General features: G+C 51.6%; 1 protein-coding gene across 1 annotated transcript in view; it reads left to right on the plus strand.

Annotated features, from left to right (window-relative positions):
* The window catches only part of LOC111858338 (bone morphogenetic protein receptor type-2), a 37,104-nt gene extending 24,410 nt beyond the window's left edge, over positions 1-12,694 (plus strand). The window contains exons 4-13 of the mRNA XM_023840009.2: positions 3,570-3,677; positions 3,763-3,854; positions 3,991-4,221; positions 5,050-5,164; positions 6,868-7,028; positions 7,118-7,265; positions 7,364-7,500; positions 7,602-7,798; positions 8,950-10,304; positions 11,222-12,694. Coding sequence (XP_023695777.2) covers positions 3,570-3,677; positions 3,763-3,854; positions 3,991-4,221; positions 5,050-5,164; positions 6,868-7,028; positions 7,118-7,265; positions 7,364-7,500; positions 7,602-7,798; positions 8,950-10,304; positions 11,222-11,523 — 2,846 coding nt within the window. The 3' untranslated portion in view covers positions 11,524-12,694. The remainder of the gene's footprint in view (positions 1-3,569; positions 3,678-3,762; positions 3,855-3,990; positions 4,222-5,049; positions 5,165-6,867; positions 7,029-7,117; positions 7,266-7,363; positions 7,501-7,601; positions 7,799-8,949; positions 10,305-11,221) is intronic.
* Positions 12,695-14,585: the final 1,891 nt, after the last annotated feature.

Below are 14,585 nucleotides of genomic sequence, written 5' to 3' on the forward strand. Positions count from 1 at the left end.
CTGCGTCTGGAGCCTGCCCGCACCCCCACAGCCTCGCACTCTAGGGGGCGCCGCTGTCTCCAAGGCGTGGCGGGGCGTGTGCAGACGAACACCCCCGCACGCACACGCCTCCCAGACGAGACGGGATAGCCCGCCCCCGCGTCTCCTGCCGCTGATCGAGATGAGCGTGTGACAGAGCCACGGCGCCTCCCAGAGGGCGTCAGAGCGAGAAGCTGGGCTCCGGGATGTGGGCTGCTTCTGCAGTAACCCATATACCCTTATTACCCGCTTCTGCAGTAACCCATATACCCTTATTACCCGCTTCTGCAGTAACCCATATACCCTTATTACCCGCTTCTGCAGTAACCCATATACCCTTATTACCCGCTTCTGCAGTAACCCATATACCCTTATTACCCACTTCTGCTTCTGCAGTAACCCATATACCCTTATTACTTGCTTCTGCAGTAACCCATATACCCTTATTACCCGCTTCTGCAGTAACCCATATACCCTTATTACCCGCTTCTGCAGTAACCCATATACCCTTATTACCCGCTTCTGCAGTAACCCATATACCCTTATTACCCACTTCTGCTTCTGCAGTAACCCATATACCCTTATTACCCGCTTCTGCAGTAACCCATATACCCTTATTACCCACTTCTGCTTCTGCAGTAACCCATATACCCTTATTACTTGCTTCTGCTTCTGCAGTAACCCATATACCCTTATTACTTGCTTCTGCTTCTGCAGTAACCCATATACCCTTATTACCCGCTTCTGCAGTAACCCATATACCCTTATTACCCGCTTCTGCAGTAACCCATATACCCTTATTACCCGCTTCTGCAGTAACCCATATACCCTTATTACCCGCTTCTGCAGTAACCCATATACCCTTATTACCCGCTTCTGCAGTAACCCATATACCCTTATTACCCGCTTCTGCAGTAACCCATATACCCTTATTACCCGCTTCTGCTTCTGCTAGGCAGACAGTTACTTAAACTTTTAATCTCTTCCCTGACTGGCATGAGGAAACGCTGTGCAGCAGTTGACTCCGGCACGGGTGTCTGTGCGAAATGGAGCTATTTAAGCGTATAGGCAGGCGTGCAGCCCTGCTAACGCTAATCCAGCCGGCGCCTTATTTTAGCCTCCCAACTGCACCAGCCCCTTGATGCATCGGCTCAGGCTGACCCTCCGCTCAACCCAAATGAGAGGAGTGGCTGCGGTTTGTGAACGCGGCCTGGAGGGGGTAGGGATCCACAGCGGGGACAGACGCCGCAGAGGTGCATGTGTCACATGGCAGGGGGGGGGGGGGGATGTCAAGGTGGCCCCTGGGGATACTGATGGTAGGTGGCTCTCTGGCAGAGTGACAGTGACATGCCTTGGGGGGGTCGAGGTGCAGACACACACTGACACATCGTGGGAGGGGGGCAGCTGCTGAGGCGTTTCTCTCAGTATGCAGCCCTGCCCCTCCCCTCATCTGTCTCCATCTGCCCCTGCCCCACCCTGCGCTGTAGCAATCGGGGGGTCCCGTCCCCCCCGCCCACCGCAGCCATGTTCTGGGGCACTGTGGGGGCTCTCGCTGCCCGCCGCCAAACGCCACGCCCTCTGTAGGAAGCGCTCGGCCGGAAGACGCTGCGTAATGAAGTGAGCTGTGCAGAAATGGCTACCGCTCCAGTTACAGCATAATTCATTTCAAACCACAAAACAGCGGAACTAATGGGAAATTAATAATGCTGCTGCGAGAGCCGTAGATCATGCCTAACTCCTGACGGACGTCTCTGACGCACTCGCGATGCCTCCGCGGGCGTCGCGGTCCCGCTGGGCCGGCGTGGGCGTCCGTCAGGCATAGGCAGCGCGGCGCGACCTTGACACGGCGCTCTAACTCTGACCCGCTTAGAGCCCCGTCTGCTGGGTGTGACTGCGGCTCAGGTAGCGGGGCGCGGCGCTCTCCTGCCGCTCTCCTGCCGGCCTCCCGTCGATAGCGGCCGCCTCAGGCACAGGGCTCCGGTTGCCGTCTGGTGTCGGATGCTGCCTCCGGCCCTCTACGGTTTCTTCCTGGCAGCCGGTGGTCTGGTTCTTCCTGGTCATCTATTCTGGGGGAGGAGGGGGCCACAGGGGAGGTGGAAACATTGAGTTATTTATTAAAATACTCCCTGGTGATTGAAAAACAAAAAACAGAGTGTAATATACATATTAATCACGTTGCGTGAAAGAAATTATGCCCTAGAGTAAAACCGTTTACAGGTCAGCCGGACAACAGCAGCAGCCTTCAGCAGGTGATGAACGGTCAGCTGGAGTGCTGTACCTTAGGGGTGGGGGGGGGGGGGTGCAGAGCCCCACCCAGAGTGCCCAGTGTCCCCCATCGCCCTCTCCTTACCTCTGCACATCATCTCTCATGGGCAGGGTTAGCGCTGCTGCTCATGGAGGCTGCTAAAGTGTTGCCATTGGTAACAGAGGCTGCTGTGGGTAATAACCACCACTGGCACCGATGGCTCCTCCCACCGTGGTCATTGCTCCGCCTGAAGGGGGCGGAGATCTGTCCTTATGACTTAAGATTGGCCAATCGGGGGCATTCCAGAGTTACTGGAATATGGAAAATGTTTGTTAGATACGGTCGTTAGGCTTCTTCAGTGAGTGAAAATATGGGAGGTGGGGTGCAGATGACGGGAGGGAATATAAAGTCCAGGGCCTGGGGAGGGGGGGGGGGGAGATGTAATGTGACAGACGATGCGAAGGTGTGTGTGTGTGTTTGTGTGTTAGAGAGAGTGAGTTTGAGTCTAATATGGAGGAAAAATCTATAATGAACTGCAGTGGAGGTCATGGTCTGTTTATCATCAAAGTTCTGCTGGCGCTGGGTTATTTGTGGTGCTCTCAGTGGATTGTGGGAGTTTTCTGTAATTATGAAGTATGCTGCTGAGGTTGGGGAGCTTATCTTTTATCCGAGAGAGCTTCCATCTCCTCTTCTGTAGTCATGGTGTCAGTTTGTACACGGAGCTGCCATCAGGGGCTTTAAAATGGCAGCAGGGCGTGTAAAAGGTTGTAGCTCTGCTGATGTGGAACTGCAATCCTGAAGCTTATTCTGCTGATGTTCCACAGTGAGAATCTTTGCTCATGTCACCGCAAGATGAACTGGGTAAAAGGGGCAGCAGTAAAATGTTTATATAAAAAGTGGCGTTTTGTAAGTTTATGTTACAAGCTCCTCTTTATAGGACCCGTAGGACAGGCCACTGCGTAAATACTGCTCCCCCTGCTGACTACTACAGGAATAATGTAGCCCCACTGAAGCCATTCCACACATGTGGCACACTAGGCAAGCTTTACCACGCCCCCCTCCTCCGCCATTAACAGATGGCCGATTTAAAAAAAAAAAAAAAAAAAGATGAGATGGTGGCGAATGCAGAAGTTATCATCTGGGGGCCCCCTTCAGAAGATGCCGTCCTGCGCAGTTGCCCATGTTGCCCTTGCAGGGATCTAGGGCAGACGTGGAGCTTTCTGGCTGTGAGACCAGCCTGAGTCCCTGGCTCTGGAACACGGCAGGAGCTTTGCTGAGTGACCTTCTTCCCTCTCCGCCCCCGCAGACCCTAAGCCGCTGTACCGGGAGGAGGCCATCGTCATCGCCCTGGCGTGCGTCTCCGTCGTGGCGGTCCTCATCGTGGCGCTCTTCTTCGGGTATCGCATGCTGACAGGCAGGTTTCTCTGTTCCTCTCTGGACACGGGCCCCCTTTCCGAGCGCCTGTCACCTGACCGTCACCTGTGTGTGTTTGTGTCCAGGAGACCGGAAACAGGGTCTGCACAACATGGATGAGATGGAGGCAGCCGCATCAGAGCCCTCGTTGGACCTGGACAGCCTGAAGCTTCTTGAGGCAAGCTCTGGGCGACTGAGGGGCCGTGCGTTTCCTATCCGCTTATTGGATGTTTCGACCCCCCGCTTTGGTTCCTGCATTTCTGTTTATTTCCTGCTTCCTCTGCTTAATCTCTCCTTTTTCTGTTTCCCTGCAGCTGATTGGCCGAGGCCGGTATGGCTCGGTCTACAAGGGCTCTCTGGACGAGCACCCCGTGGCAGTCAAAGTGTTTACCTACGCCAATCGGCAGAACTTTGTCAATGAGCGCACCATATACCGGCTCCCCCTGATGGAGCAAGACAATATTGCACGCTTCATTGTGGCTGACGAGCGGCTGACCACGGATGGGCGGATGGAGTACCTGCTGGTGATGGAGTATTATCCCCATGTGAGTACTTCTCCCCAAGATAATATTCAGTATTTCCGCCACATGATTAATGATGGAGTCCTACCCTTTGTGAGTACTGGAGTACTTCTGTCCATGTTAATATTCAGTACTGCCATCATGTAAGTAGTGATGGAGTCCTACCCTTTGAGAGTACTGGAGTACTTTTTCCAGAACACTTTCCCTTGGTTGCCGCTCGACATTCTAGCCAAATGAAAGTAGCCGTGATCTCCGGGCCTGCCCCCCCCCCGGTTCAGCAGGCATATGCTTGCAGGCTGTGTCCGAAAGGCTCCCCCTGGCATACGGAGCTGGACGCCCGGCCCTCTGCTCTCGGTGCCCCGGCTGGCTTTCAATGGCAGGGGGGTCTGCAGGCCTTGTGGAGTTAAAGCTGGAGAGCTTTAGTAATAGTAGCTGGTGGGCTGAGAGGGAGGCATTAGTGCCAAAGGCTGATAAGGCGGCCGGAGGTGGCTGGCAGGACCCGCAGAGCGCTGTGGGAAACGTGGAGAGCAAGGTTACACCGGCATGCCGCTCCAGTGGAATGTGCTGCTGGTGGCGGGGATGGGGGGGCTCGCTGATAAGCCTGGCCCACATCTTCTGCTCCCGTCCTCTTCATGCCTGCCTGCCCCCACTGGCTGCCTGCCCCCACTGGCCGTTGCTGCTGTTTAAATTGAATCTGTTATGTTTTTATTTCACTCAACCTTTACCTTTCCCGTACACTAAGTCAGTTTCCACTCGACTGCTGGATCAGCTGACCCCTGTCTTTCTTTCACTCTCTTCTCTCCTACGCCCCCGCCCCCATCTATCACTATACTCTCGGCACTCCTCCCCCAGGGCTCTCTGTGCCGATACCTGAGTCTGCAGACAGGGGACTGGGTGAGCTGCTGCCGCGTGGCCCACTCAGTGACGCGGGGTCTGGCCTACCTGCACACGGAGCTGCTGCGCACAGGTGAGCCTCAGCCCACAGTGCCCCCTACTGACAATAACAATGAATTGTCAAACATTCAGATCATGCACTCTGACACCGTTATAACATGTAGAACTTTGGTAACACTTTACATTAACGACACCTTCATAATGCATTCATAGAACATTCATAAGCAGCATGTAAGTATTCCTTAACATAACGTAACAGCTATAAAATACATTAATAACAAACATATGATAACAACAAACATTATAATTGTTTAATGTTTGCTATTAATGTCCATTAAAGCTGTTTAAGTATGTCAGGATGTTAAGGTATACTTATGAATGTTCTATGAATGCATTATGAAGGTGCAGTTAATGTAAAGTGTTACCAAATCTTCCGTCACTAGAGGAGAACAGTGCTTCCTTGATCAGAAACGGTCAGTCCTGAGGATGCCACAGTTTGTTCAAATACATGCCAGCAGTTGTACGATGGCTGCCAGGCCATGTGCTCCACCAAACCACACGCTGTCCTTCCTGCCTCCATGACTCGTAACCAAAGCCAAGCCGTCACTTAATTCCCCTTCTGTGTGTCACTCGCGTGTCGTCGCTACGAAACGGCCGCGGAGAAGGCATGGAGCCAGATGAACTGCCTGGTTAATGTCTGTGGTCAGTATTTACCTGCGCGATGGCTCGCTCGGCACGCAGTGACACCCAAAAGCCGTGGCGTCGCGAGCCGCGGCGGAAAGGTCTGGAACTCGGCCCGGCCGACTTCCGAGGGCCTCGGTGGTGATCTGTGAAGGCGGCGATCAGACGTAAAACCGGGTAGAGTAATGCATGCAAGCAAGAGTCTACGACTGCAGGAAATTCCTTTGTGGATACTTTTTAGTATCCGGTGAACAATCCCCTCCGTCACTGACTCAGCCCCTATTTATTTTTCTCAGTTTTTGTTTATTTTACAGCCCCCCCCCCCTTAAGTGAGGCTGGCCACCAGCTGACTAGAGAGGATGTAGCCTTGACCTTCACCGACGTGTGTGCGAGCGCTGTCTTGGGGGTGATGTCGGGAGTGGGGGGGGAGGGGGGGTGTCCGGGGGAGTCCAAATAAGGCTTCATAATAGCATCTATCCTTTTTTTTCCCCCCATGCATTTGTATTTTAGTTGCCATGGTAACAATCCTCACCCGAAGGCTCTGGCTCCTGTGTGCTCAGCGTGATGCACGCGTGTTTATGCGGCACAGCAGTCGGCATAAGAGTGAGAGATCCACACGGGGGGGGGGGGCACTGAGGGAACCTCGGGGAAGAGAGACAGACGGAGGCCGGTGTGGAGGCCTCTCGCTCCGAAACCGCATCTCGCCCAGGCAGTCTGTTTGCCGTGCCTCATGGGGGGGCACGATGAATAAGCTTGAACTTTACATTCTGAAGCAGAAGGGTGGTGGGGAGAGAGGGGGTGCCCCACGGTTGTAGATGCATTGTTCTTACATGGCGACCCCTAGTGGATGTTTGCTGGTGGCAGGAATTCTGAGCTCTCGGGCTTTTCAGGTATTAGGATAAGAGTTTCTGCTGCTGGAAGCCAAAACAGCTTCTGTGAAATAATACACTTCAAAAATGGGTAAAAATAATTTAGCTGTCTTAACAACATACAACAGAGTAACCATTTCTTAGCCCTGGGCTGAGTGAGTCTGCCGGCCTCCAGGGGACTCCTGGGGTGTTGATGGCTCTGCTGTCCGTGTCTCTGACTCGTCAGACCTGTACAAGCCGGCGGTGTCCCACCGTGACCTCAACAGCAGGAACGTCCTGGTGAAGAGCGACGGCACATGCGTCATCAGCGACTTCGGCCTGTCCATGAAGCTGACGGGGAACCGGCTGGTGCGTCCCGGCGAGGAGGAGAACGCCGCCATCAGCGAGGTGAGCGCTCGGTTCTGGGGAGAGCCCAAACCCCGCCCCGCCATCGCCAGCTGCACCTCGCTCCCTCTGACGTCCGGCCTCCTCCCCAGGTGGGCACCATCCGCTACATGGCCCCCGAGGTCCTGGAGGGAGCGGTGAACCTGCGCGACTGCGAGTCAGCCCTCAAGCAGGTGGACATGTACGCCCTCGGCCTTATTTACTGGGAGACCTTCATGCGCTGCACCGACCTCTTCCCCGGTGAGCCCCCCCAACCCGCAGCCCCCCCCACCTGGGTGTGCCCTGGCCCCCGCGTGCGTGTCCGCGCGTGACCCCGTCGTTCTCCCCCCCGCATGCAGGTGAGGCGGTCCCGGAGTACCAGATGGCCTTTCAGGCCGAGGCAGGAAACCACCCGTCCTTTGAGGACATGCAGGTGCTGGTGTCCCGCGAGAAGCAGCGGCCGAAGTTCCCTGAGGCCTGGAAGGAGAACAGCCTGGTGAGGCAGCACATACAGGCCGGCTCCAAGACTCCACGTCTCCCCCTAGTGGTTCAGGGCTGGGCGGACTGTCCTCACCCCTCACCCTTTTGCTCCCGCAGGCGGTGCGCTCCCTGAAGGAGACGATGGAGGACTGCTGGGACCAGGACGCGGAGGCGCGTCTCACGGCCCAGTGCGCCGAGGAGCGCATGGCGGAGCTGCTGCTCATCTGGGACCGGAACAAGTCCGTCAGCCCCACCGTGAACCCCGCGGTCAATCCGGCAGTGAACCCCACCAGCACGGCGCTGCAGAATGAGAGGTGAGTGTCCGGGGAAGCTAGTTTCTCTGCAGTCCTCAGTGCAGATGGTCTGCAATGACTCAGGTTACCAGCAGAGTCTGGGATACATTTACATTTAACCCAGACTACCTTAAATCTCCCAAGTTACCTGGCAAAGCAAGAAATCCTGCTTTCTTAAAAAGGCTGCAGTCCTAGTCCGGTTAATTGTTAACCATTGTTAGCAATATCCAACAACACATTTCGCTGTATTTTGCAGCAATAAGTCCACAGATAGAGGCTGGACAGAACTGTGTGTACGACCAATTTAATGAGCCACAAATAAGACTAATAACCAGTACGTAACTGCAGCTTGAGCCTCTGTACCATCTTGAATTCTGAGGTCAGGGTTGTGTAGATTCCTCCGACTTTCCGGGTCGGAGCGACGTCACGAGGGGACGTTCCAGTTGAAATTTCCGACTAAGAACTCGGAATTTCCGAGTTACGAGTTCAAACGGAATGCAGCATTAATCCTGGGCGGCCCTGCCGCTTGGCTTCCCGTGTGTGGAGGGGCAGCTCGTCGATGTGGGGACCTAGACCAGGGCTCCAGATGCCGACTAAAATACCCACCAGCGGGACTACACTTTTTTATTTAGCGACTAGTTTTTTATTTTTCAAATAAAAAGTTAAGACAAATAAAGTGGCGACTTTTAATTATGTGCAGACATTTACTCCGGCAAAGTGGGAGGAACTTCTGCGAGATTTTGCAATACTTTCCCATCATTATTAATAACTGGATTGTATTCGTTTAAGGTATAAAAGATAGAATTTATTTATAGATTAATAAGTATACACGTGTCCAGTTAGATGTGTTTTTATACCTATTTATTAACACAGTTCTGTGTCCGTTTCATTTATTTTTCTTTTGTATAAGACAATGCAGAAGACGATAGCAGGCAGGTCAGATAGCTCAGATAGGAGAAATTAGGGGCAGTGTGAGGTAGACTGGAGACAAAATGTGTCATGTAAGTATTTTTTATTTATTTTACATTTAACATGTGATTATGGCTCCTAAAAAGCAATTGGCTCTTAAATATTTTGGGTTTAGGAGCCAGTGGCTCCCAAAGTTTTTTTTTTTGTTGTTTTTTTGTCTGCGCTAACTGTCCTGTCCGGGCCTGCTCTCTGTCGACTTGCAGGAACTTGTCTCACAGCCGGCGGGCACCCAAGATGGGGCCCTACCCCGAATACTCATCCTCCTCCTACATCGAGGACCACGAGGGCGGCGTGGTGAAGACCCTCCCAGGCGAGGGGTCCACTGTGGGCAGCGGCTCCGTCGGTGGCTCGGCCGGCCTGCCGGGTGGCGGCGAGAAGAACCGCAACTCCATCAATTACGAGCGGCAGCAGGCACAGGCCCGGCTGCCCAGCCCCGAGACCAGCGGTACCAGCCTGTCCAACGCGACGGGCAGCAGCACCACAGCGATGGGGCTCACACCCAGTACCGTCATGACGACCATCTCGGAATCGGGGTACCCTGAAGAGGGGTCAGCCGCGATGACAGGGACGACTGTGGTCCCTGTGTGCCTGCAGCTTACAGAGGAAGACCTGAAGACCACCAAGCTGGACCCAAAGGAGGTGGACAAGAACCTGAAGGAGAGTTCGGATGAGAACCTGATGGAGCACTCGCTGAAGCAGTTCTGTGCCCCCGACCCGCTCAGCTCGGGGAGTTCCAGCCTCCTGTACCCTCTCATCAAGCTGGCTGCCGAGGTCACCGGGGGTGCGGGGTCGGGGGCCATGGGACAGGCGGAGTTTGGGATGGGAGTGGGTGAAGCTCAGCCCCCCGTGTTCCCCCTGCCCAAGCAGCAGAACCTCCCCAAGAGGCCCAGCAGCCTGCCTCTGGGCTCCAAAACCCCCAGCAAGGAGCCGTCCTCACTGCGGCTGAAGTTCGGCAAGCACAGCAAGTCCAACCTGAAGCAGGTGGAAACGGGAGTGGCCAAGATGAACGCCGTCACTGCCGGAGAGCCCCACCTGGCAACCGTCGCCATCAACGGGCCGGCTTCCCGCGTGGGCGGCATGGCCGACGGGTACACAGGCCCGGCCTCATCGCCTGTCGGTGGCTCCTACGGGAACGCCAGCCTGGCTGGGCCCAAGATGGACGGCCAGGTGCCGCTGCTGCAGACCCAGCTGAGCGGAGAAGATGGCCGCCTGAACTCTAGCCCGGACGAGCACGAGCCCCTGCTCCGGAGGGAGCAGCCAGCCGCTCGGGAGCAACGCATCCTGGACCGGCTTGCGGACCACCACCATCTGGCGGGCCGCACCAACTCCAACAACAACAACAGCAACAACAACACCCACAACGGTGACGGAAACGGCAACAGGACCGTCGCTGCGGCCTGTCCCCCCGCCGAGCTGCCCGCGGTACCGCAGGTTTCCGCCCCTGCAGCCCCAGGGCCCCCGGAGCAGGCCCCGTTACGCCCGGAGCGGCCCAGGAGAGCCGAGCGGCCCAACTCCCTAGACCTGTCTGCCTCCCCCCTCGAGTGCTACTCCCTGACAGGTGAGTCCAGTAGGTGGACTCTCTCTGAACCCGACCGGAGCCCCTCGGGTCGCCCCAGTCTTCCTGGCCCAGGAAGTCGAGCGCACTTCCCGCCCGGCGCCGTTACACCATGCTGGCTGCCTCGCCAATGGTTTTTGTGCTTAGAACTTTAGCGCTTTGTGGGAGAGAACATTCCAGAATGCTGATAAGAGTCCCTAGGACGCTGTGCTTGGGTGCAAGCCAGAGGGGAGATGGCCAGATACCCAGGGATAGGAGGCTCTGCATCGCTTCTGACGGACCCGCATTAGGAATGCGAACACATAGCTATGGGGTCTTGTTGGAAAGCAAACAATGCATTCGTTTGACTTTTTGATGCCTCGCAATGAATAGTGATAAATTTAGCAATAGATTAAATTTAGTTTATATGATGGATATAGAGAGCAGAGGTGGGAGGGGATGCAGGATTTCCTGTCTCTTAGATGCTCTCTGTAATTTCCCTTGCAGAAGGCTGGGTTTATCACCCTGAACAGTTTGCTATTCTCTTCTTTAGCCGATGCTTTTATTTATAACAACGTTTGTTTTTTACGTAAATCAAGATCAAGTGCTTACAAAACATCGATAACGTCTCTCCCGCCACTCCAGCTGGCTTTTGTCAGCCCATGTCCTTACACTACGCTACCTACTGCTTGGGTAAAACGTGAACTTTCAGTATTTCCACACATGTTATAGTACTATTGCATTAGTCATTGTAACATAAATAGAGCCTCACTATTTGTGTCCTCGGACCAGGTAGCAATACTGATTATAGCCAGTAGAGGGACCTTTAGAATGATTTATGAGACCCTGCACAATCTGCAGATGCACGGACTGGATAAAGCGTTCTTTTTGAAGAGGTTTACACTTTCCCAATCTGTTTGCATCTCACCCAACCCTTCCAGGCGACGGGGTGCCACAGGACGGGAGAGCTGGATCAGGAGAGAAGATTAAGAGACGCGTGAAGACACCTTACTCGCTGAAAAGCTGGCGGCCGTCCAGCTGGGCGGTCTCCAGCAGCACCCTGGACGGGGAGGTCAACACCAACGGTGGAAGCGTGCAGTGCGACCACATCCAGCAGCAGAATAGGAGCCGGCCCGGCACCGGCCGGTCTAAATCGAGCACCGCTGTTTTCCTTGTAGGTGGGGGCACTGCCACCTCCACTGCGGCCCTGGCCTCCGACCCAACCAGCATGACCTGCCTGTGAACTATGGCCGACCGGGGGTGGGGCTCAAGGAGCTGGGGCTCGTTGAAGAAGATTCGTCCTTTTCCCCAAAACCGACGTGGTTCAATTTGTGTTTCGAAAAGTTGTTTATTGAAAAGAAGAACAGACTTAAAAGCAGCAGACAAGCGCTTCATTTCGTATTTTCCCTTCTCGTCGTTCTCCAACTGCTTTAAACAGAACCAAGCTATGCAGCAGAGTTGGCGTCAGAGGCTGTTCCTTGTATACGTCATTTCACGTCCATCTTTCTGTGTCTGTGTACGTCTGAAAAATGTATTTTTGTTGCACTTTTCTGAAAGTTCTTAATCGCACGGTTAAATCTGTCTCTCCTTTCACCACACAAAAAAGTGGTCTTAAAAAAAAATATTGGGGGGGGGGGGGGGAGTACAATCGTAACCATGTGTTGATTTTACAATCAGTCAGCCACCCATTTTAATCGCAGTTCATGTGTGAAACAATCTAACAGGAAGAGTGGTGGACTATAAGACAGGGTTGCCTGCTATGACTTACCCCCACTGATTTGTTAATTTTATGCAAAGTAGATTTATTTGTATGTTTTAATATACGTTTACTTGTCCCGTTTAATGTCTCTGTATCCATTTTGTATATTTTATGATGTGCAATAGGCTTTAGCTTTGAGCTACAGTTTTATTTTAAATGCTTTTTTTAAATATTTGCAGCTTTTTTGATATCGTAAGCGGTGCACTTGTAGCCAGCACTTGGCCTGCGTTTAGTCATATCCGCGTTCTATTCTTTTGAGAGACAATCGTCCATCTCCTCAGTCGGCTCGCAGCTGGAAGGAACGGAAACAAAATGGTCTCTGTGATGGAGGGAGCCGCTTCTCTGTTACGTTTCACCTCCTAGACTGAAGCGGAAGGTGAACGGCAAGAGGTGAAGCCAACGACCACAGTGGAGACGAAATGCTTGAGGTTGTGGGAAAAACTGGATCTTTGTCATGGAAAAAGTACGACACCAGAACCTTGTTACTTCAGTCAAACTTGTATAGCACTTTTATTTTATTTTTTAATGTTTTCCTGAGAGAATGTCTGGACACAGCTCCACCACGTGATTTGCCCTGCAGCTCCTCCTGTCTCCTTTCTGTGCAGCTTGTACCCTTGAACCCTGGGCTCTGTCTGTGCTGGGGTGGGGGGGGGGGGGTACAATAGAATGAGGCTCCATGGGGAGTGATGAGAAGTGGGTCACACTGGGTGATGATTTCCTAGTGACCCTTTCACAGAACCCTGAACACTATGTGTATTGAATTGAATTTACACTGTGGTCATGCACACTTACATATAAGATTTGTTAGCGCATATATATATATATATATGTATATTTATATATATATGTATGTGTATATATATATATATGTATGTGTATATATATATATATATATATATATGTATGTGTATATATATATATATGTATGTATGTATATATATATATACAGTATATATGTATGTGTATATATATATATATATATATGTGTGTGTGTGTATATATATATATATATATATATATACATATATATATATGTATGTATATATATATGTGTGTGTGTGTGTATATATATATGCGTACAGTATACATATACAGCCTGACCGTTCATTTTGTGATTATCCGAAATACAGCTCTTTCTTGGAACAACAAGAGCTTGGTACTATGTGAAGAAAATATGCATTTTCTCCATCAGATTTAAGCAGCTATATTTCCTTTAGCTACTGGGAAGGAATTCAGCCCTCATAACTGTTCTGTGTAGCACATGTGAGTCTACAGAGAGACGGTTTGGAAATGACTAGGGGGTGAAGCCAGGGCCAAAATGTATGATGTCATTATTGCTATAGTCTCTTTTTTTTTTTTTTTGCTGGTTATCGATTTCAGTTTTCCAAATGAACTTTTTAAGTGAATGCTGTCTTCGGTGAATGGTGTTCCATGTAACCTGTATATTTTATTACAGTGTAATGTTATGCTGTCATTTTGTCTTTTCATTTTTGAAGTTCTCGAATGCGTTACTTGGACCTGGAAGCTATAGGTTTCCATGTGGCAGATTTGAGAGACCTTACTTTTATTTTAATACTGAAGTTGACATTGCAGAGATTTCTGCTGTTCTCCATCAGAATTTCTCAGTTACGTCCCTTTGGTGTCTCACAGAGGTAATCGGGACACGGTTTGTGTTGTTCCGCGATCAAGGATAGCACTTTTGCGCACCTGCAGTTTTCACTGGAGAGGCGTGATTGCTGTTGGGTGTGGCCGCACTCGGTGTGACGTGCCCGGTTGGTCCCCGACGCGTTGAGAAGTTGCGAGGAGTGTTACCAAACTATGGCACAGCCAGAGGTGGAAAGTTCAGGTCCAGAAAGTACAAAACCCAGCCCTGATTTAGTTTCAACCAACCCTTTGTGTATGAAGAGTCAGTCACAGACTGCTCAACTGGTTGGCGAATGCGAAGCCTTGGTCTGGATTTGTACTTGCTGGAAATGAACTTTCCGCTCATGGGCACAGTGGAAACCCTACTGTACTAATACCAGTGCTAGTCACAAGCCTGAGGAACTGCCAGAAGCTGCCTCGCTTTACCTGTCCGCACGTTTTATCGTAACCATTTCTGTAGGATGTAGTATATTTAATTAATTGAAAGACGAAAAAGTTGAATTCGACAAGCTTCTAAAGATGTAGCTTTGCACAAGTTAACTTTGCTAGTTAAAGCTTGTGTTCACCCCGCTCCTAAAAGGTACACACTCTTTCATCTCTGTACGTATGTAAAATACATTCACCTTCTTTATGTAAATATTGTTTGTACATAACTTTTTCCATATATGCATATATAGATGAACAATCCTTCAGCTATATATTCGGCATGAAATTACTGATGAGGTACTGATATGGGGCCACTAAGGACGTCGGTACCGTGACATTTGACTTGAGATTAGAATCATACAGTGGTGCAGTTCAGTAAGGACATATTCATTTGCCAGTTTTTGCTGTCAAAAGTATAAGCTAAGAAGAAATTGTAGATATCCTGTCATTTGTGAATGGTCGGGCTGGAAATGAAC

Source organism: Paramormyrops kingsleyae, chromosome 16, assembly GCF_048594095.1.
Source record: "Paramormyrops kingsleyae isolate MSU_618 chromosome 16, PKINGS_0.4, whole genome shotgun sequence".
In the NCBI taxonomy this organism is placed as follows: domain Eukaryota; kingdom Metazoa; phylum Chordata; class Actinopteri; order Osteoglossiformes; family Mormyridae; genus Paramormyrops; species Paramormyrops kingsleyae.